The sequence below is a fragment of the Callorhinus ursinus genome, unplaced genomic scaffold (assembly GCF_003265705.2).
Source record: "Callorhinus ursinus isolate GAN/ISIS: 27379988/994484 unplaced genomic scaffold, GSC_fseal_2.0 scaffold10, whole genome shotgun sequence".
Taxonomy (NCBI): domain Eukaryota; kingdom Metazoa; phylum Chordata; class Mammalia; order Carnivora; family Otariidae; genus Callorhinus; species Callorhinus ursinus.
This window is the reverse complement of record NW_027397072.1, coordinates 66,427,684-66,450,825: the sequence shown is the minus strand read 5'-3', so window position 1 is coordinate 66,450,825 and position 23,142 is coordinate 66,427,684. Positions and strand designations below refer to the sequence as shown.

At 39.9% G+C, this 23,142-nt stretch overlaps 1 protein-coding gene across 6 annotated transcripts in view; it reads left to right on the top strand.

The window, feature by feature from the left end:
* The window catches only part of EML6 (EMAP like 6), a 273,045-nt gene that overhangs the window by 110,543 nt on the left and 139,360 nt on the right, over window positions 1-23,142 (top strand). For all 6 annotated transcript variants that reach the window (XR_012379830.1, XM_073897700.1, XM_073897701.1 and 3 more), the window contains exons 3-6: window positions 6,635-6,794; window positions 11,038-11,136; window positions 14,057-14,125; window positions 22,430-22,615. Coding sequence is in view for 5 of the 6 variants with exons in the window: in XM_073897700.1 (XP_073753801.1) it covers window positions 6,635-6,794; window positions 11,038-11,136; window positions 14,057-14,125; window positions 22,430-22,615 (514 nt within the window). In the remaining variant the exon portion in view is untranslated. The remainder of the gene's footprint in view (window positions 1-6,634; window positions 6,795-11,037; window positions 11,137-14,056; window positions 14,126-22,429; window positions 22,616-23,142) is intronic.

Below are 23,142 nucleotides of genomic sequence, written 5' to 3'. Positions count from 1 at the left end.
CAATTTGAGGGACCTTCATGCTCAACCATACAGGTACCCTAAAGCTCACACAGGTCAAGAACATGGCAATGGACCACTGGTGGCCTGTCCATGTTGCCATCGCTTCCATTCATCCTGCCCAGGCCCACCTGGAAGGCAGGGCCCTCCCCCTCTGTGGTATCAGATGAGATCACGGTCCCAGTGATGGCACTCTAGTGCCGAGGGCATCCTGGAGGACAAAGACTAGAACACAACCACCTCCATCTGTGGCTGCACTACCTCCAGGCTGCTGTGTTCAAATAAAGCCTTCCTTTGCCTTTTCTTCCTCTGGTGCGCATCCCCTGAGGCTGGCCACTCCCTCTCCAGCTCCGAAAGCAGCTGCCTCCCCACTGCTCTCAGACAGTTCAGCCCAATCACTCAGATGCACTTATGCCTCCAACACCGGGAAATTTCTTTTAGTGTTATCTGCAGGGTAGGCAGGGAGAAAGCTTTCATGCTTTCCTGGTGAGACTACTTTAAAAAGAGATAATAACATTAATTTATTACTGAGAGAATCACTGAAGTAGCCTGGGCATAAAACGAAATGAGGCTTTAAAAAGTAAAATCGGGGGAGGGGGTGCTGGGTGGCTCAGTTGGTTGGGCATCGGACTCTTGATTTTTCAGGTCATGATCTTGGGGTCCCGTGTCGGGCTCTGTGCTTGGCAGGGAGTCTGTTTGAGGATACTCTCTCTCTCTCTCTCTCTGCCCCTCGCCCCTCAAATACATACATGAATCTTAAAAAAAAGTAAAGTCAGGGCCTCCTGGCTGGCTCAGTCGATACAGTGTGCAACTCTTGATTTGGGTTAGTGGGTTCAAGCACCACACGTTGGGTATAGAGAATACTTAAAAATAAAATCTTGGAAAAAAAAGTAAAGTCAGAATCATGAGCATTTTTTAAATGCTGCACTTGGAACAGGTACTCAAATATAATTTTTTGCCTTCAGGAATCAAGAATGATTAGTGTTGATTAGTGTTTTCTATTTAACCTTTATAAGCAAGGCTCCCTCTTTCCACGACCCTATTAATTCTCATCTCCTCACACAACATATTTGGAAATCATCCTGATTTCATTTGACATCAGAAAGACATGCATTTGCCCTCCTGGCATGCTGGAGAAACAAATCAATTCCTTCTCCCAGATAGGGTGATGAAAGTCCTTCTCTGCAGTGCTTTCTATTGCTATGGTAACAGAAGATGGGGTTTCCCAAGGGAACCAGATTTTTATATACACAGAGAAAAGCAGTTCTTTAAAAGCTTGATCCCCTTTTCGTTGCGTGTATAATACTATCAATGCAATAAACTGAGTACCAAAGGAAAAATAGAATGACACCAACCCTTTTCATATAGGTGTGTACTGAGATCTCGATTGTATCGAGACCTTCGGAGAAAGGGAGTTAATTTTTAAAGTTTTAATATTGTGGCATTGCTTTTATAACTATAATGATTTGCAAGATTTGCAAAGGGCAAGTTTTTGTAGAAGAATATAGAAAAGACTTGATTTATGGACTCTCAAATGGCAGATAGACTTCCAGTATAAGTAAGTAGTATCAATACTTCCAGTCTCAGAAAGACTTAAAACACTGTGATATGGTGAAGAAGATGATGGGAAACCCAGAGTAGAACAGATACATTGTGTAATGGTGGTGCTTTCCACTTCTGTCATTTTCTCCCTGGGAAGTACATAATAGTTGTCCATTTCATAGATGAAATCTTGTCAGAAGGAATTCAGGAGGTATGATTCTTTCCATGACAGCCCCTTAATCGGATAAGAGGACCTAACTTCCTTTAATCTGTTGGCTCATCTAAAGGCATTACTGTAGTTTAGCTTTTTAGGCTCAGGGCACCTCTGTGGAAGGAGCGAAGAACAGTTTTGCCGTATGCAGCAGGGGGTGGATTTGGTTTTATGTGAGGAAAATACATACATATATACACATCTGTCATTTGAGTGCTTCTGAACTAAAATTCCAAAGATGTTTTGGGATTAGACAAAAGCAGATCTTGCTTAAAATGACTTTTCTGGAAATTCTGGAGCTCCTAAATGCAGAGGTGTGGGAAGAAGGGAAGCTGATGGTAGCTTCCAACCTGCTTCTTATAGAAGTGCTTCTGCAACTCTCCCATTACGGACACATTATACATATAATGCTCTTGCAAATCCAGAGATTAAAGTTTGTTGGTTTTCCCTCTGGTCTCTGATGAGGTTTAAAGAGTGCTGTTGAAATGATATGACAAATGTAAAATAAAAGTAAGGTGCCACTTGACTGTGCTCTGAAAGATATACAGATACCATCATCCGGGGGAAGAAGTGACGTTTCTGGGGAGCTGATGGGAAGGTAACAAATGGCAAAATGAATAAAGGTTGTTCTCTCTATTCTTGACACAGACATGGATAAATAGGAACATTATGAGTCATTTTCAGTAATCAATTTGCATGCAAGCCAGAGAGGTGAGGTCAGAGAGTCTCCACTTAACAAAAGGAGAAAAAAGATAACTGCTAATATATTCAAACGGCAAAGTTGGAACCTGGATCAGTGGGTATCATGAGCTGGGAATAGATGATGTAAAGAACAGCATAAAAGGACTTTTGACAAAAAAATTAAAAAACAAAAATTTCCAATGTGAACTTTTTAATGAATATGATAAATTTATGGGCCTTGATATAAAGGAAAAGAATAACCAGAGTAAAAATACTTGAAATCCATAATGGGATGTTTTTGGGTCATACCACTAATTGAGTAATTTAGACTGGTGAGTTATTTTGAAGGCCTCTTTTTTTTTTTAAAGATTTTATTTATTTGACAGAGAGATACATAGCAAGAGGGGAACACAAGCAGGCGGAGTGGGAGAGGGAGAAGCACGCTTCCCGCCGAGTAGGGAGCCCGACTTGGGGCTCGATCCCAGGACCCTGGGATCATGACCTGAGCCGAAGCCAGATGCTTAACAACTGAGCCACCCAGGCGCCCCTCTCAAACATTTTTTTAAAGATTTTATTTGTTTATTTATTTATTTGAGAGAGAAAGAGAATTGGGGTGGGGGTAGAGGGAGAGGGAGAAGCAGACTCCCCGCTGAGCAGGGAGCCCGATGTGGGGCTCCATCCCAGGACCCCAGGATCATGACCTGAGCCAAAAGCAGATGCTAAGCTGACTGAGCCACCCAGGTGCCCCTATCCAAACATTTTTAAACAGAAGCTGTGATCCGGCAAAAGTTTCGTTTATGTCTCTTGATAGTGTCTCTGACCATCTAGGAGGAAAACACTCATTCTTTATTTTCCAGTTCCTGTGTAGAACCTATTGCCCACGTCAGTGTGGAGAGGCAATATGGTAGCCATGATTGTTGGCATTGTTTGCTCCCTCTTCTGCAAGCACTTTATTGTCTACTCTACCATGTGATGTTCCCGGAACTGTGCGTAGAGTGATGGAAACAGCCCCCTCCCTCATGGATCATACTGTCTAGTCAGATCCTCTTCTTGATAGCCCTTAGGACTACAGGCGTGGTACTAACCTGAGGGATCTCCTTGGTTTCCTCACTAAAAATTGGCTTAGGCCATCTTTTCCCAGGATCAGGCTGCATAGGCTTTAAATTCTAATGCTGCAAGTTCTATGAGTTTAAAAGCTGCCCAGGCAAATAACCTCAGGCAACTTTGACACGCTCAGGCTTTTCCTTAGCCTTCAGCATCCAAAACCTTTCTCTCTCTTTCCTTTAAGTATCTCTTGAGTCCTTTTTTCTATCCGCCCTACCCCTCCTTACCTCACTCTCTGTCACGTGTTCCCTTACTGGCCTCCTTGCCTCTTCTCCTAACACTTCTCCCCCACCTGCCCTTCCCACTGCCTCGCTGCTGCTGGGGTTACCTTACTAAAATATGCAACTGTTCATGCCATGTCCTCTGATAATTGGCAGTGGTGCCTTACCATCCTGGCCTGCTTAAAAGGGCTTACAAGGCCGCCCTGGCCTACCTGACCCATTTCATTTTCTGCTACTCTCTGCAAGACTAAATTTGAGTATTGTCTTTGTACATGGATGCTCTTTGCACCTTTTATATGTGTTATCTTTTTCTGGTACTCCGTATAAAGATTCCCGAGGATATATTTTCTAGCAAGCACTTGTTAGATGGCGACTCAGATCCTGGGCACGCAGGCGTTTCTTATCCCAGAGCTCCCAGGTGTTTCCTGTCTCAGGACTCCTCTGCCGGCCTTGGAACTCCCGAGTGGTGGCTGAGGCAGCCCCTAGGACCGGGTCCTGCCCTGTGAAACACCTCTGACACACAGTGCCTCCCAGCCATCCCCTCCCTGCCGCTGCATCTGGCCCTGCACTCACTCCCCCACACATCAGAAGCCACGGAGCGAGCGGAGCGCACCTGCCCCTTGTTTGCCTTTCTGGGAAACCCCACACTGCCTCCACCCTGCCCAGGCGCCGCCCAGGCTCGTGGGCATCATTTGAGGTTGGAGGGGGCTGGGGTGCAGAGCCACAGGCAGTTGGGCTGTGTCAGAGAGGGAGAGCAAAGCTCTGAGGCTGTTCGGGGGAGAGGCTTGAGGAACCGGCCGCAGGGATCTCCTGGGACAATTCTAGACAACTCGCTGTTGCTAGGAGGAACAGCTGGCCCTGAGGACGTGCAATGACTTTGCATTCCGGTTGCTGCGACCTTGGACCTTTGCAGGTGTGGGATTGGGCCCCGGGGGCCGCTGCAGAAGACAGTCACTGTCCGAGTCCTTTTTCCTCCTACAAGATCGTAGACTTGCGGCTGGGGCTGTGTGCATTTCACTCCCCGGGCGCCCCGGCATAGCCTCTGGGCCAGAGCCCGTCCCAACGCCTGGCCTGACCCCTGGGACGAAGTGCCCCACACTATGACTCTGAGTGTAGGGGGAAGGGACACAAGACATCACGGAGGATTGGGGTTTGCTTGACACCTGAGCCGTCCCTGACGCTCAGTCTCTCCCAGCCCATCCGTTTGCTCCCTGCCCCTGCATCTGACCCCACACTCACACCTTCCTCCCCTCCAGCTACAGAGTACACCGTGAGGGCTCCACCTGCACCCTCTTTGTTTAAAAAGAAGAAAACAAAAACCCGACGAAGCACCAGCCTGGGTAGGAGAGTGCAGGTGGAGCAGACCTCCAGCGTGGGGAGCAATACGGTGAATGAGGACGCGTGCAGTGTGGGTGCTGGGAACACTCGGGAAGACTAGCTGCACTCCGGCACCGGGATAAAAGGGCCTGGGAGGGTCCTCAGTGAGGAAAGGGGATGGTACTCAAGGGTCCCGTGCAAAAGACCGCACTAGGTTTGGTGGGAGGCCCAGGAGGGGAGCTCAGCGGGACGAGGACGAGCTCGCAGGGACAGCGTAGGGAGCTTGGTTGCTGCAGAACTTGGGGGAAGCACACGTGGAGACCAGAGAGAGGCAGGAAGTAATCTGTGTTTGAAAACGCACTGTATCCACAGAGATGTGCATATGTTGGTTGTATATAAATGCCAGTTATACAAATGATGATAATGAAACTCGCTTTGAGTGCTCACTCTGAGCCCGGTGCTGTGCTGAATGCTCTGTGTTCTGTATATTGTCTACTTTTATGGCGTAACTGCATTTTATAGATGAGGAACCTGAGGCAAAGAGATGAACATGCCCAAAGAACCAGAGGTAGTAAGGGATAGCAGCGTGCAAATCCAAGTCTGCTTATAGAGCATATATTTGTATTAAAATTATGCTGAAAGTTGAAAAGGAAAAATTCTGTTGTGTAAATGTTGAAATAAAGGAAAAACATTCTTTTATTGTGTAAACAGTCATCTGCTAGTTTTTCATATAGGTAATGTGCTTTTTTAAAAAAATTTTCAACACCTATTTTTAGAAAGGCACAACTTCTTTACACAGTGATTTTAAAACATTAGAGTATTTGCTCATCTAGGAATAACAATGATGACATTTCTTCCTCTTCACTGCTCCAGACTCCCTGAAATTCTAGGTGGTATTTGACAAAGTTTTATTTTGATTGGACTACAGAGGAAAAATGTTACACAAACCACAGCCTGGTAATTTGTGGTTCTCTTGGTTTTGCAGTGATTTATGTAAAATAGAAATTTTCATTTAAAATACGTAATCTATGGCAACAGACACCGAAACAGCACTTGACTCTGAGACCCCTCCGTGCTTTGAAATCCTAATGAGGATGGCATCCAGAGCTTGTGCGAGCAGGTTTAATTAATTTTGAGAAGCACACTTTCTCCTAGCAACAGCTTTTTTTTCCAAATTAAAGTCCAAAGCTAACTTGAAAAAGCTGAGTAATATTTTCAAAGTCAGTAAGTAAATATCTTGACATAAAGCAATTATAGAACCGTACAGGTTTTCTCATCATAAAATTATAATCATTATAGCATCTGATTTTCAAGGTAACCAAGTGGGTGAGATCAGATGAAATTATTGTTAAACTGTGCTAAGCCACCCTTTGCCATTCAACATTTCCATTAGAGTAGTCAGGTAATTTATCAGTTTGAGGACAGTTCAGACTCTTCCTCTTGAGATTCTCTTGTTAGATGACTGAAATGAGAAACAAATGTGGATAAAAGAAAATCAATGTTTTTCTTAACTTTGTTCAGGAGGTTATGAAAAGAGGCTTTTTTTTTTTTTCTTTTTCAGCCTTGCCTTACACCCAGATAAAACTCTGGTTGCAACTGGCCAAGTTGGGAAGGAGCCATATATATGCATATGGGATTCCTATAATGTCCAGACTGTGTCCATTCTTAAAGATGTCCATACACATGGAGTCGCCTGCCTGGCTTTCGACTCAGATGGACAGGTGTGTATCTTTTTCCATTTGTTTTCTTCAGTGACTTCTCACCAGTCACCTGGAATTGCAGTGCACATAGCTTATGGGCTCAGAAGGCTACTACTAACCCTTGCTGCCTCCCCTTGTCCACCTCCTAGGATCCTCTCCTATCAGATCCTTTTCCAGCTGTCGCACTGACACCCAGCCCTGGGTGGGCCCCGGTTTTGTTTCCCTCGGTCTCCCCATCGATTGAAAAACCTCCAGAAGTAAGTCATGGACTCAGGTCGATCGGATCCCTCGTGACTCAGCCATTCCACTTAGTCTTCCATTTTAGCTTCCTAAATTTGGAATTAGAGATGGACCCAACCTTTTTCATAGACTTCAAGCCCTGAGCATCTCCTTGGTTCCCTTTGCTTTTAGAGAGTAACACCACCTCCTAATAATTCACGGAGAAGATTCTCTTTGACTCTTTACCTTGAGGTTTCCTCTAACCCCTGCTTCCCCACCCACCCCTGCGATTCAAGCAGCCGCTGAGTCGGCCTGTGACTGTGAAGACAGCCACTCTCCCGTGCATTCTCACCTTCCCATTCTCTGCCACCATCCTTTAGGTTACAAATCCGTGCCCTGCCAGACAGTTTAAATAACCTCTAACTGGCCTCCACACCATTAGTTGCTTACTAAAACATTTCACCAACTGAAAAAATTGTGAAAGCATTATTTTATTATTTTTTTAAATTACAGATTTTATTCTTTTTTTAAAAATTAACATCTAATGTATTATTTGTTTCAGGGGCACAGGTCTGTGATACATCAGTCTTACACAACACCCAGTGCTCACCACAACACACATCCTCCCCAGTGTCCATCACCCAACCACCCCACCCCCCCATCCCCCCCACTCCAGCAACCCTCAGTTTGTTTCCTATAGTTGAGAGTCTCTTACTGTTTGTCTGCCTCTCTGGTTTCGTCTCGTTTCCTTTTTTCCTCTCTTCCCCTATGATCCTCTGCCTTGTTTCTTAAATTCCACATATCAGTGTGATCATATGACAGTTGTCTTTCTCTGATTGACTTATTTCGCTCAGCATAATACCCTCTAGTTCCATCCACGTCATTGCAAACGGCAAGATTTTATTTTTTGATGGCTGAGTAATATTCCAGTGTGTGTGTGTGTGTGTGTGTACACCACATCTTCTTTATCCATTCATCTGTCGAGGGACATCTGGGCTCTTTCCACAGTTTGGCTATTGTGGACATTTGTATCTTTGTGGTAAATAGTAGTAGTGAAATTGCTGGGTCATAGGTTAGTGAGAACATTATTTTAAAAACACTAAAAGCTTGGAGAACTCAGTGAATGAAGTCCACACTTTGTGGCTGGGTATTCTAGGGCTTACCCAACTTTTCTAGCCTTGTCTTCACAATCTCCTTGCAGTCTAATTGGGCACGTCCATGAGATTCCTCTACCAGACATTACACTTTTGCTCCTCCAGCCCCTCCCTCATACTGTTTCTCCACCTAAAGTGCACTACTCACCTTCTTTGCCTCTTAAAGTGATTCATTCTTCCAAGACACTTCAAAGGTCTTCAAAGGACATACTTCCTGGAGTCTTCCCAGGACCGCCAACAAGCTTTCCTTCTTACCTTTGACTTCCAGTAACTTTTGGCAGAAAGGATTTGTTAATGCTACAGATGTCAATTACATGTCCATTTTCAAACTATGTTACAGAAAAGGCAGCCCCCACACAGAGGGAGGATTCCTGACTTCTATTACCTTCACCTCCTCACTAAGACGGTGCCTTTTCCCTAGCCTTTTCTGTGATCCTGGGCCACCCTTCCTCGTATTTCTGCCAATTTATTTTTTCAATCCAGTTTTTGGCACATTTCAGAGTTAATTCTGTAGGGGCATGCTGTGGAAAGACCTGTGAAGTTATTATTCAGAGAGGCTTGACCAGCCTGAGAGTTTGGGGCAGGTTGAGTGTTATTACAGGACTTGAGCTGGTTTGCATCACTTTTTTTAACAATTTACATTTACTTAGTGTTTCCTGCTGTTTTGCCAGGGTAATGATCATTAACTCTTTAATTTTTCTTTCTAGAACTAGATTCACTACATACCTGGCATACATAGTTTTTTTATTTTATTACTTTGTAATCTCATCCAGGTTAGGGTAGTGGAATGGATTTCCACTGATTCCACATCTAAAGAGAAATAGCTGGGTAGTCCCATTTGTTGACATTTTCAGTTACTGACTTCCTGACTAAATTCAATGAATGTCAGAATGCATACATAAGTACAAGTGTATACATATGCATAGGTGGGTACTTATATGCGTATTCTCTGATTTGGGTTTTCTAGCAACCATTATTAGAATTTGTTTGGAAGCATCGCAAGAAAAATGTAATGCAGCAGAAGGAAATCCAGCTTTAACGTTGAGTTCTTTGTTAATTTGTGTCAAAATCTTAGCCGTTCTCTCTTAGGTTCCATTTTGAACGGTGAGGGTAGCAGTGGACCACATGGTACTTAACTGTCGGCTGAGAAAAATAACATATTTGCTTGCGGTGAAGGATTTCGTGGCTTGTTGATGCCTATTGCTTCAGGTCTTCCCTAGTCCCTGGACAGAGTTCACTGGAATCAAGTGATATTTAGAAAATGACAAATGGCTCATCACCTCTTAAACAACAAAAGGCAATAGAAATGCTTTTTAGGTAGCCATGGGGCCTGTCATTACAAATGAATAAAATAGATTACTTTTGGCTTTTTTTCAATCAAGAAATGTGGGTTTTACTTTAGTGCCCATGTTTATTACAAAAAAAATAAGCTAAATGGAATTCACACCCTTCAAATTTTTCTTATATGGACAAAAATGCAACCACGTATTATAATTTCCATTGCTGGGATGCTCTATTAAAACTTACAGCAAAGAAAGAAACCCACAAAGACCCCCTTTCTTAAGGGCACATTTTTAAAGTTCCAACTGTGTATTTTTTATACTAAACATTACTGATGGAAGCCATCTTTACTGAAGAAAACTGAATAATCCCTGCATAACAACACATTTGCATTTAGCTATATGTGACTGTCATTACACATGTATGCACGCATACACGCACACACACATAGACACTCATAGTGAAATATGTAAGCTCAGATACTCTTATTACTTGGGTGATGCTGTATTTTCAAAACCCTTTGATTGGCAGAAAGGATTTGTTAGTGAAATACGTAAGCTCAATTTTACCAATCCATATGATAATTCTACAAGGTAGACCTAACAAATATTTTGCATTCATTTTACAAATGAGAAAACATAATTTAATGAGGTTAATTTTGCAAGGTCTTAGGTCTGGCTCCTCACAAGTCAAAAGAGAAGCCAAATCGACTCACCCAGTCCAGACCTCTGTCCATTATACAGTGCTGTTTCCATAGGCGGGGACATCCTGCTAGAACCTCCCTCTGATGTTGGTATTTCTAATACATGTTTTGATACTTTTGATTTTGTGTATACTTAAATGTGTTAAATTTTCTTTTCCTTTGAGAACAAGTTCTGATATAAACCCCAAGAATTTAGGCTGGGAGATGAAGTACCAGATTGCGTTTACCAACATGTTACCTGAAATGTTTGTGGAGCTATGAAAATTAAGAATGAACGTGTTTGTCAAACCCTTTAATTTCAGCAGTTTGGCAAGATTTTTGGGCTATAGAATCCTAGACTGTCTCTACTCTCACATTAATATTTTAAATTTAAAAATTAAGAAAATTTTAAAAAAATAAAAAATTGAGGGGCGCCTGGGTGGCTCAGTCTGTTAAGCAGCTGTCTTCTGCTCAGGTCATGATCCCAGAGTCCTGGAACCGAGCCCCGTGTCCGGCTCCCTGCTCAGTGGAGAGCCTGCTTCTCCCTCTCCCTCTGCCTGCCACTCTACCTATTTGTGCTATCTCTCTGTCAAATAAATAAAGAAAATCTTTAAAAAATAAAAACATTTGAACCTTGCCTTCAAGTTGTGTTCCTCTGAAATCAACTTGTTAAATCAGAGGCTTTGTGCCAAATGATTTGTAGCTTTTAGGTTTTTGAAATTTCAGTATGTGCTAATAGAAGTCATCTGTGATATCTTTAGTTGTGTACTTAAGATGGATTTTGAGAAATCTTTTTTTTTTTTTTTTCCGCATATGTTCAATGCCTGGCCCAGAGTAGGTCATCAGTGACCATTTGTTGAAAGAAGTGATGGATAATAAGAAATGTGCCCATCAGTTTCAGCTATTAAATTATTGTTCTTATTCTTAGCGTTTGGCTTCTGTGGGATTGGATGCCAAAAACACAGTCTGCATTTGGGACTGGAGGAAGGGAAAACTTCTGGCCTCCGCCACCGGCCACTCCGACCGGGTAAGAAGAGCTTGTTGGATTGAACTGTGCAGTTTTCATAAGTGTGAGGGAATTGTGAAGTAGCTTCCCAGAGTTGTCCTATTTTTAAAAGTATATTTTCCATGTAAAGATTTTCCTACATATTCAACCTAAAAACTGACTTTAAAAAAAATTAATTTGTGATTAATAACTGTGTCAGCATGATCTCTTCTGATGATCGGATGCTTTCTTTAAATTGTTACTACTTCTCATAGGCAAAGCAAATTTTTGACACTGGCATTTAGCATCTTCATAAAATCAAAATAGAATTGAATTTGAAAATACATGTAAAGTTTAGATTTGGTTTAGATCGTTTGGCTAGATTTGGTTAGATTTCATTTAGATCTAAACGAATACATAAAATATATGTATTCATTTAGAAATGGAAGTAGTTAGAAAATATTCACAAAATGTGTTTCAAGTGTATACATTTTATTTTACTTTAAGGATTTATTTCAGACAGAGAGAGCATGTGCACACAAGTAGGGGTGGGAGGTGGGGGGAGGGGCAGAGGGAGAAACAGATTCCCCTTTGAGCAGGGAGGGAGCCCAACCTGGGGTTGGATCCCGGGAACCCTGGGATTGTGACCTGAGCTGAAAGCAGACGCTTAACAGCTTAACCAGCTGAACCTCCCAGGTACCCCAGAGTGTATACATTTTAACTTCAAATGATTGTAAGGACAACCTTAGGATTCTTTCTTATTTTGAGAATCTTGAATGTAAACTGTGGCCTGCTTATCATCATATTGAATTTAGTGTGATCAAAAATAATTCCATACAGTCATAGCAGGCAAGATAGGATATGAAGCAGGTCAGAAATCTATTTCTCCATTGTCTTGCATAATTAAAATAATTTGACCATTTTATTGTCTTGATTTTCTAATTTCAAAAAAAAAAAAAGTGAATTTGCATGACTACTTGCATTGATTGCTAGTTTTGTATTTCTCCTCAATGTAAGTGTCCATACAGAATGAGGCCCAAATTAGATACTAAATTCACTGTCTCTTTCTTAGTGTGAACTTTAAATTTTTTTTTTCATTCACTGTTGGAGAATCATGGTTTTAAGGTGACCCCATAGTTGTTGCTGTGCATTCGGGCAAATTATACTCAAGGATTAAGTTCTCAGAAAGTCCAAGAATGACCAGCAGTGGAACTTTGGTGTTGGAAGAGGCCCGGCATCCTTCTGGTCCCAATGGTTTGTACTCCTGGTCACACGTTAAGAATTCCGTAGGGAGATTTTACAGTGTAGTGATGCTTGAGCTCTACTCCCAGGTTATTAACTTCTTGGTAATTAATTGGTATTAACTTAGTACTCAATGAGCAGGTTGAAAATATTTGTGCTCACATTTTGGATATTACTGTTTCTGCTTATGTGATAATCCCATCGTATAAAATTAGTTGGATTAAACTAGATCAGTATGTGAATTTCTTACTATTTTGTCATGTATTTTACACCTTCCACTTAGAAGTAGATTGTGAAAAGTGTATACTACTCTAGTGTGACCTCTATAATTTAAAGAGCCTAGAATGTTTTAATGAAATACTGTCCTTTTAGAACACTGTTCTCCCAGACCCCATAATTTGTATCACACAGTTTTGTTCTTTATTACTGGTGCCAATATGAGTTATTACTGGCTCCTTATGGGCAAATGATTATCTTCAAGATTATTTTAGTGGCTAAAATGCTTAATGTCTAGCACTCATTTATGTAATGAGTGCTTTATAACCTGCAAAATGATTGTACATACATTATCTTAATTGACCTCATAACAGAACTGAGGTGATGTCATTTATTTTTAAAGATTCTAAGACTAGCCTGAGGTTGCCTAGCTAAAATGGGCCTCATTGGAACTTGGTACTTGGACCAAATGCTTTCTTCAGTGCTCTTTCTGTGGTCTATAATTGCTCCTTTCTACCTAACTGAAGGTTATAGGTCCTTCTTTTCTCTCTGATGATGGGTCCATATTTCTCCTTCCTATGTGATGAGAAATTAGCAGCCTAAACTCTTTCTCTGATTTAGACTCCAGCCCTGACCATTATGCCTTCTATTAGAGCTTCACAGAATGTGGTCCATGGACTAACCGCATAGGAATCTCTTGGGGTCTGCTTAAGAATGCAGCTGCCTGGACCCAATTTCTGACCCAGGAAGTCAGAATCTTTCAGTTGGGCTGGTAGATATGCACTTTGAGCAATTACCACAGCTGACCTGACCCTTAAGGTTGACAGAGTCTTCTCTTCCTTGTTCCCAAAATTGAAAACTGCCGGCAAACTGGTAGCTTTTCTTTAAGAATGATAAATAGTATTAGTGGATATGTTTTCAGTTCCTTGGAAAACTGAAAATAAAGTAGTATTTTGGATCAGATTAAAATGACAGGCTAAAGGCCTATTTTAGGTGGGCTAAGTTAGGGGCCAAATAAATGCCTCTGCCTTGTGTTTATGAATATTAACTTCTAAGATTATGAGAAAGTGTTGGCCACATTGAATTGTGGTTGACTATTAAACATTTTCCTACTTAAACACTCTGTAAATCTTTTTGTTTTTATTGTAAAGCTATCTCAAAAGTATTTTATGATCATTGTGTAGAGGTATAGAAAATTTGATCAAAAAATTATTCTAGGTCATTGCAATGCATCAAGTTAAAAACATGACACAAGTTTGTCTCATTGATTGCAGTTAATTATTATTTCTTTATTCAGGCCTAAGGTAAGTAGATGTGAGGCAATAAAAACACATGTTGTCAACTCCTGACCCATCACCAAGCCAAATCCCACGTTGTTCAGTCTATACAGGTAACATTGTGTCCTCAGTGTTAGGATGGAGTCTTGGCAGTTGAACTGATAACTGAAAGAAGGCAAAAACACAAAAATCACCAACATAGCAATTTTTTATTTTTTTTTGAACAGATTTTTGATATTTCCTGGGATCCATATCAGCCAAACAGAGTGGTTAGCTGTGGAGTAAAACATATAAAGGTAAAGTAGTTATTTAAAAAATTTTTGGTAACTTGTATGAGAAGAATTGAAGGTGCTTATATGTATAATTTGATGTTGAGAAGTGGCTCAACTTTATTTATCTTAAATTTGGAGCCATTTTACCTGCTTCTTTGATCGTGAAGCAAGCTGACATCAGCTGATGGGGCTTTTTCAGAACTACAGTGTATGGACCACCAAGTGGAGTATCCAGCAGGCAGCTGAAAAGAAAACTTTATGTTAATTAAATGCTAAACTGAATACTCAAAGTACTTCTAGGATTGCAAGTTTTAAAACAGTTCTGATTTTAATACTATAAATTAAGTTTTTACATTTTGATGAATGTTTACACATGCTGCATATCAAAACTCTGTCATGTTGAAATATGTTTTTTGAGAAGGAAGGTGCCATATTGGGTTGGACATAGAAATACAGGGATACATGGTACAAACCTACCTGGGTCATTGGTCTTTAAATGCCTCTATCTTCCCCTAGACTACACAGACTGAATTATCACAGGTGGCCCAGGACCTACCTTCAGCTATTTGCTTCTTTCTATTTTGTTTAACAGGTACAAAGTCAACACCATTAACTTTCTTTGCTCTGATATAGCAAAAATTTCCACTGGACCCTGGGATATGGCCCAGGATCTTCTGTCTACAGATTTGTAGCTAGTAGAGGTTTAAAGTTCGTAATTGAAAGAATGTAAGGATTACTTGCTTGACTCCAGCCTGTGTGGATCTGGTGCAAAATTGTTGGTACAAAAATGTTGCATTTTTGTCTGAATGGAGTAGGTATCTATAATATTCCCCCAACCAACTCCTCCTGTTTCCCAGTTCTTTTGTTCTTCTTTGAATCTAGTTTTTTATGATTTCTCCTCATTGTTCCTACTTCATTGTTAGAAAGGAACAGATGATCAAATACTCAGAAATAAATATAATGAGGGATGCAAGACTTAAAGAATATTACAAAACTTTACAGAGGAATATAAAATAAGGCTTGAGCAAATGGAGAGGCAACCTTGGTTCTGGACATGATGTCTAAAAATTACAAACTCATCCTTTCAATTACATTCAGTACAAGGTCAGTTAAAATCTCTAGAAGTTTTGTTACTGTTATCTGACATTTCCTTTTCAATTATTCTAAGTTAGTCAGGAAGGATTAAAAAATGAGAATAACCAAGAACCTGGATAAAAAAGGGATAATGAAGAGGGAACTGCACTAAGCGTATTATGAAATTAAAATAATTAAAATGTATCACACTGGGATAAGGATAAATAAGAACAACACCACCACCAACAAAAAAAGCTGAGGGGTGCCTGGGTGGCTCAGCTGGTTAAGCGTCTGCTTTTGGCTTGGGTCGTGATCCCAGGGTCTGGGATCGAGCCCCATGTTGGGCTCCCGGCTCAGTGGAGTCTGCTTATTCCTCTCTCTCCTCTGCTCATGCTCTCTCTGTCTGTCTCTCTCAAATGAATAAATTAAAAAAAAAATCAAAAAACAAAGCTGAGAAATAGACTTTAAAAGGGATAACAATTTAGAATGGTATCTTGACCAGTGGGCCCTAGGACAGTTTGTTATCTATTTGAGGGGAAAAAAGTTATATATTATTCATACCATACACTAAAATAAATTCTCTATGAATCAAAGAGTTACATGTTTAAAAAACTGTAAAATAACTAGAGGAATATCTAAGTAAATGCTTAACTGCTCTCAAGTAGGTGAAAGGCCTTTCTGAATGTAAAAGCAAAGTAAGAAACCATAAAGGATAACATTATAGATTCAATTATATAAACATTAAAACATTCTGTCTACCTACCCCCACCCCTAAGAAACAAAAGAAGCAAACCACAAATGAGCTAAGTGTAAGCCACGAGCATGGTAGATAGAATTTGGGTTTGTCCTTGAAATGTCAAGACCTCCAACAAACCTGTACAATGGACAAAGGACATGTATACTTGACAAAAACAGAAACACTGTTGGCAAATAGATATATGAAAGTCTAAACCTCATTAATAAGGAGGAAAAATTTTAAAATAACAATATTTTTTTAATCCATCAAAATTATGATTAAAATATATCCAGTGTTGGCAAAAATTTGGTGACTGAACATTCTCAAACCTTGGTGGTGGAGGGGTAAATGAGTACCAGATATGAGTATTTCTACTCTTTCTGTCCAGAAATTTGGTAATATCTATCAATAGCTTTAGAAATGTTGATATCCTGGGCGCCTGGGTAGCTCAGTTGGTTAAACAACTGCCTTCGGCTCAGGTCATGATCCTGGAGTCCCGGGATCGAGTCCCGCATCGGGCTCCCTGCTCAGCAGGGAGTCTGCTTCTCCCTCTGACCCTCTTCCCTCTCATGCTCTCTCTATCTCATTCTCTCTCTCAAATAAATAAATAAAATCTTTAAAAAAAAAAAGAAATGTTGATATCCTTTGAGCCAGTAATTTCCTTCCAGTGTTGGTATGTGTGCTGCCAAAGAGAGCACAGCCAGTAATTTTATTTTATTTATTTTTTAAAGATTTTATTTATTTGACAGAGAGAGACACAGCAAGAGAGGGAGCACAAGCAGGGGGAGTGGGAGAGGGAGAAGCAGGCCTCCTGCTGAGCAGGGAGCTCGATGCGGGGCTCCATCCCAGGACCCTGGGATCATGACCTGCGCTGAAGGCAGACACTTAACCAACTGAGCCACCCAGGTGCCCCCAGCCAGTAATTTTATATCTTGGAATTTATCTCAAGGAAATCATTAGGAGTATGAACCAAGGATAGGTTCATTGTTGAATAATTTACCAAAAGCAAATAAAACGAGATAAAAGAAGACCTGAAGCCACCTAACTTGCCTCCAGGTGGTTAAATAAAATATGGTGTATCTGTAGGAAGAAATACTGTGCAATCATTACAGTCATGGTTTAGATGATTATTTAATGTTACTAGGAAATATGCAAGATTTATTTATAGTCTACTGGTTGGGGTAAATTTGTTGCTTTGATTTTTTTTTCTTTTTACTTTAGAAGTAACCTATATTTTTACATCAAAAACTAATGATGTAATATATGGTGATTAACATAACAATAAAAAAATTAAAAAAAAAGAAGTAACCTATATTTTTGTGTAGGAAATAAATTGGAAAGATATTCTAAAATGTTAAACAGTTAATGCTGGGTACATGAGTTGATGATTAATTTTTTCTTTATTTTTAAAATTATTTTACAATAACATATTTCCAAGATAAGAAAAAAGTAATGAAAAAACAAGACAGAAAGATAAACCTATAGGTTCCATTATTCAAAGGTATCAAGTGTCCTGCCAATACCTTAGGACTTCATTAACGTTTTGTTATCCTTGTGCAAAAACCTGAGAATATGTTTGCTCAAATACAGGGACTTTTTGCTTCAGCAGCAGTTGGAGGGTCCTTCATTGTTTTATGTAGTCCACCCAAAAGACTCATTAAATTTGATAAACATTAGTTGCATTTCTATCATGTGAAGGACTGAAAACTGACCCTACTTTCAATTTGCTTGACAAAAGCAATTAAAACATTAAAACAGAACAATCTATAAGAGAGGCAAAACCAAAATTCTCTAGTGATAAAGGAGAGATCCCAACTGGTTAGAGGAATGTTAAGCATTTCAGGAAGGGGATGGTATTTGAGCCGAGCCTTGGTGGGTAGGTGAGTTTGGTAGGGAGAGTTTGGAAGTCAGCATTACCCAAAGTAGAGGTGGGGTTGCACTTCAGTCAGGAGTTAATGGGGAGGCATTGGTCACCCATAGAATCTTGGGACTAGGGAGCAGAAAGGTCCTTAGCCCATCATATGTTCAAAGATTATCAATGTTTTCATCACCGAAGACCCACTTTTCTCATTTTCCTAGGAAACCAGTATTTTGAAAAAGTTTGGCCAGAAAATAATTAGCCGTTAAATAATTCGCTTTACAATTTTTATTAATCAAAGATATATGTATCTGCCAACATGAGTTTCTGTTCAGTCTAACAAATTGCAAAGGCACTGAATTATTCTCTTACCCACAATCAAAGAATTATGTGAGATCATGATAAGCCTGGTTTCCATTAGGCTCTGGTGGCTCTCTAGAAGTCTGGGACTCTGGCCTCAGAGCCATCATCCAATTTGCATATCCTAAGGTGAAGAAGCCAAGACGTAGAAGGTTATTTGACTTTGAATCCTCATTGTTATCTCCTTCTACTTGACTCTGGGAAAGCTACTTAATCTCCCTGAGGCTGAATTTCTCTCAAAAAACAAAACAAAACAAAAAAACCAGAGGGTTGTGGATCACTACCTTCTGAATTTATTAAGAGTTACATTAAACAGTGTGTGGAACCAGTAAGGGCACAATAATGTTAATTTTTTTCCCTTCTCCTGGGATCACAAATATGGTAGCACAGATAAGATTTAAAATTCAGTCTCTGGCTCCCTGTGTAGAACTCTTTCCACTTGGAAATTATTTCTTCAGTGATCCATCTTGGCCTGACTTTCCCCCCCAAAGAACAGATTATGAAAAATAATAGATTAGCTGCTTAATTGGTGATTTCTCCAGCATCTTCCCTATTTCTTTCCATCCTTGGTGTTAATTCTTTTAATCAGTTAATTCTAAAAACAGAGACACATAAAACCCTGGAGCTTCATTTGAAAACAGAGCTGTTTATCCCATTAAACTTGTTAATTATGTTTTAGCAGACAGGCATCTTTTTCTTTTTTTTTTTTTAAGATTTCATTTATTTGAGAGAGAGGGAGAGAGCACAAGCAGGGGGAAGGGCAGTGGGAGAGGGAGAAGCAGAATCTCAGCTGAGCAGGGACCCCAGTGTGGGGCTCGATCCCAGGACCCCAGGATCATGACCTGAGCCGAAGGCAGATGTTTAACCAACTGAACCACCCAGGTGCCCCCAGGCATCTTTTTCTAAGCAAAAGTAAGTACTTTTACCTCAAATGGAATGATCTGCAAATGCCCATCCAGCCATCTTTATTTTGTGTAGAAAGAAATCCACAAGTTTTAGTAGCCTTCAACAACTATTTTCACTCTCTGTATTTTCTATAACCAATTCCAGGATCCCCACCTTATCCCCCCCAAACCTACCTAACAGCAAATGAATGATTCCAGTCACAAGTTGAATGCAAAAATCTTTGATGCATTCCAAGAAAATATTTTTATGTGAAATTGTGTAGCTAGGGTGAAATCCTTTCTGTTTTTGCAAATTCCCAGTGTTTGGCAGACAGGCAAATTTCAATTACCTGAAATGAATGCTTGAAACCAGTAGCAGCTGAGCATTGTCATGCTTGCTTGGTTTCACAGTAAATGAGCCTACCAAGTTTGTGGATGTTGTTGATCCTTCTCCAGTCCCTAGTCATAGGTAGAAGGGACATTGGAGATTACCTAGGGCCAGATGAACTCCAGGGTACCTGCCAGTTCTAACAAAATTAGCATTACAATCTGGGAATGGAGATTGGGGAAGATAAACGATGTCTGTTCATTTGATGTGGATTTACTGATGTGTTGCTACCCTAAATTGTCACTGTTTTCCAAATAGGAAGTGCTTCTCAAGAAGAGAGAATCAGAGATTTGCCATTTCTACAAAAAAATCTCTTACCTATCCTGGCATTATATCTGTATGTGCCTTTTTAGAGAGTCATTTGATTATTTGGAATGTTTCATGTTGGCATTGTTGCCTCCTACTGGGTGATTTAAAACCTTTGTGTCTGAGGATGATGGTCTCTCTATGTTTTGTGGTTGTCCATTAGAAATATTTCAGTAACTTAGGTATTATGTAAGTGATGAATCACTGAATTCTACTCAAGAAACCAATATTGCACTGTATGTTAAATACCTAAAATTTAAATTAAACTTAAAAAAATGTTTCAGTAACTCAGATCAGAGGTGCACTTTCTAAGTTAAATAATAACTACAAAATAATTACTCTTCTTTAGGGCTAATGATTACAAAATTATTACTCTCCTTCAAATCTTCATGTATGGGAGACATAGTGAGAAAAGGAAATGGCTACCTTCTTTGGGTTTTGGCATGTTTGTACTACCAGTAAGTGTTTACATCTAGTATTTTGTTCAGGTTCCAAGTTAATACTTAAATGTTAAATGTTTTCCCAAAGCTTAGACCTAACCATGTTTTTCCCCAGATCTTGTTGTTCTTTCCATGTGTACTTTCCTTAAAAGTAGTACGTGCCCAAAGAAACCAATCACCAGAGTTGATACTTGCCTCCTTAATGAGGGAAGAATCCTGTATTGTCTCACATGATTGCACACCTGCCTCTCATCCTTCCTAAGGGCCACCTCCTCCATAGCCACCAGAATCCCAGACCTCCCGGGTGGTACAACCATGCCAGAACTGCTTCCCTTAGTATTTAACTGCTCTAAGAGGGTCACCATTTTTTCCTCTCCTACAGGCACAAAATATTTGGCTTGTCACTGATTTTTCCTCACACTTTTTTTTTTTGTCACTTGGATTTGCCTAATTCTGCTCTCCTGATCTCTGATGTAACTTCTTCCTCACCCACTGATCCAAATCCTAGCCTTGCTCATTCCAAGTAATTCAACACAGTTCTCTATTTTTTAATTCTCTTGCCACTTGTATGTAGTCTGAATATACTTCCTTGAAATGGTCTCTTGCTTTATTAGTATCTTCATTAAAGTTCTCAAGGCAAAGATCAAGATTTCAATATTTTCTCATGTAAGACACCCATTTAACCCTTACCTTCAGCAAACCAATTTGGCCACTTTGCCCTCACTTCCAAATAGGGAGGATAGGAATAGCTGCTTTAGCCTGTTCTCAGGGGCATTATGAAGATTAAATAAATGTAAAGAGCACTTATAAACTGAGGGGCTAAATGCATAGCAGGAAAGTTATACCAGTTCATACATTTAAGAAACCATGTCAAAGCAAAATACTTAATTTCTTAGATAACCATGGAAGTCTCGCCTTCTATAAAGTAGCTCAAGCTTTATGCTTAATGATTCTTCCACATGATAAATTATACAATGAAAACTGAAAAGCTTAATCAGTTATTTGGCCATATGAAAATATAACTCATATTTCGAAAACTTCTTGAGTAACATTTCTGCAGTGAAGATTTATCACATTTTTAAATTATAAAGACATTATTTCCAAATACATATATATATATATATATATATACACCAAAAAAAATGTCTAGAAAATACATCAACACGTTAGCAGGACGTTGTAGGTATTTCTGTTTTCCTCTTTATACTTTTCTGTATTTCTAAACTTCTCTACAATGAACCTATACTGCGTCTGTAATTTCACTAAAAATTAAAGACCTGATGATTTGTTCACTTTATTCCAACTCTGAGGACATTGACCTTTTGTATTTAATCACCATTAAGCAATTAGTAAAGTTTGGGAATTTTAGAACTTTGGAAGTTTAAAAAATGCTGTTAAAAGTTTTTCTTATGTTGCTACCAGTTGGCTAAAAGGTTTTGCAGTTTTGTTGGTTGCAGTAGAACAAGTTAAATTATGTGTGCCTAGTTCAGCTATAGCAAGTGACGCAAATGGAGGGACCTCAAAAAGTTGAAAATAGAGCTACCCTACGACCCAGCAAATGCACTACTGGGTATTTACCACAAAGATACAAATGTAGTGATCCGAAGGGGCACCTGCACCCCAATGTTTATAGCAGCAGTGTCCACAATAGCCAAACTATGGAAAGAGCCCAGATGTCCATCGACAGATGAATGGATAAAGAAGATGGTGTGTGTGTGTGTGTGTACACAATGGAATATTACTCAGCCATCAAAAAATGAAATCTTGCCATTTGCAATGACATGGATGGAACTAGAGGGTATTATGCTAAGTGAAATAAGTCAACCGGAGAACGACAATTATCATATGATATCACTGATGTGAGGAATTTAAGAAACAAGGCAGAGGATCATAGGGGAAGAGAGGAAAAAATGAAACAAGACGAAACCAGAGAGGGAGACAAACCATAAGAGACTCTTAATCTCAGGAAACAAACTGAGGGTTGCTGGAGTGGAGGAGGGTGGGGGGATGGGGTGGCTGGGTGATGGACACTGGGGAGGGTATGTGTTGTGGTGAGTGCTGGGTGTTGTGTAAGACTGATGAATCACAGACCTGTACCCCTGAAATAAATAATACATTAGATGTTAATTAATTGAATTTAAATTAAAAATTATTTTAAAAAGGGCAGGGGACAATAAAAGATTTAGCTTAAAAAATGTACTGAAATAGACGCAAATACCAGTAATGTGATGCATCAGAATGAATACATTATTTTTGGATCTATTCATTTTATGATTTTCCAGTTTTGGACACTCTGTGGAAATGCCCTGACTGCAAAAAGAGGGATATTTGGCAAAACAGGGGATCTTCAGACCATCCTTTGCCTTGCATGTGCCAAAGAAGACATCACCTATTCTGGTGCTTTAAATGGAGACATCTATGTCTGGAAAGGGCTCAATTTAGTCCGCACCATTCAAGGGGCACACAGTGTGAGTATGTCCATGTGGAAATTGGACATTGAATAGCAAGAGTGTAGACAAGTGTTGTTTTTATGTTGGTTAGTAAGGGTAGATTTTTCCTCACTCTGAATGAGTGAGCATCACCTCCATGTCTGAATCAAACAGAAAGCTCTTAAAACGCAAACAGAAACCGTTGATAAATTGCTCTCTTTTGATGGTCTGCTCTGTAAGAACAAGGGCAAACTTTACTTCTGACCATTCTGCTCTCTTTTGACGTGTATGATAATGGTTACATTGCCATACCTATAGATGATGAAGTGGAAATGCCCAGAAGAATGGGGAGATGTGAAAGCTGAAGGCTATATTGTAGTAAATGGAAATTGGGTGGAAAATTTTTATAAAGAAAAGTTGAAGCGCGTCTTAGCAAAAGAGCTATGAAATTTTAGGCCTTTCATTGTCTTGTATGTTGAACCAATTTTCTTGGCTTCACTAATCATGAAACAGCTCTTAAAACAATTCAGAGGTCAGTAGTTGTCCTCGTGCATAAAAGCAGCTGC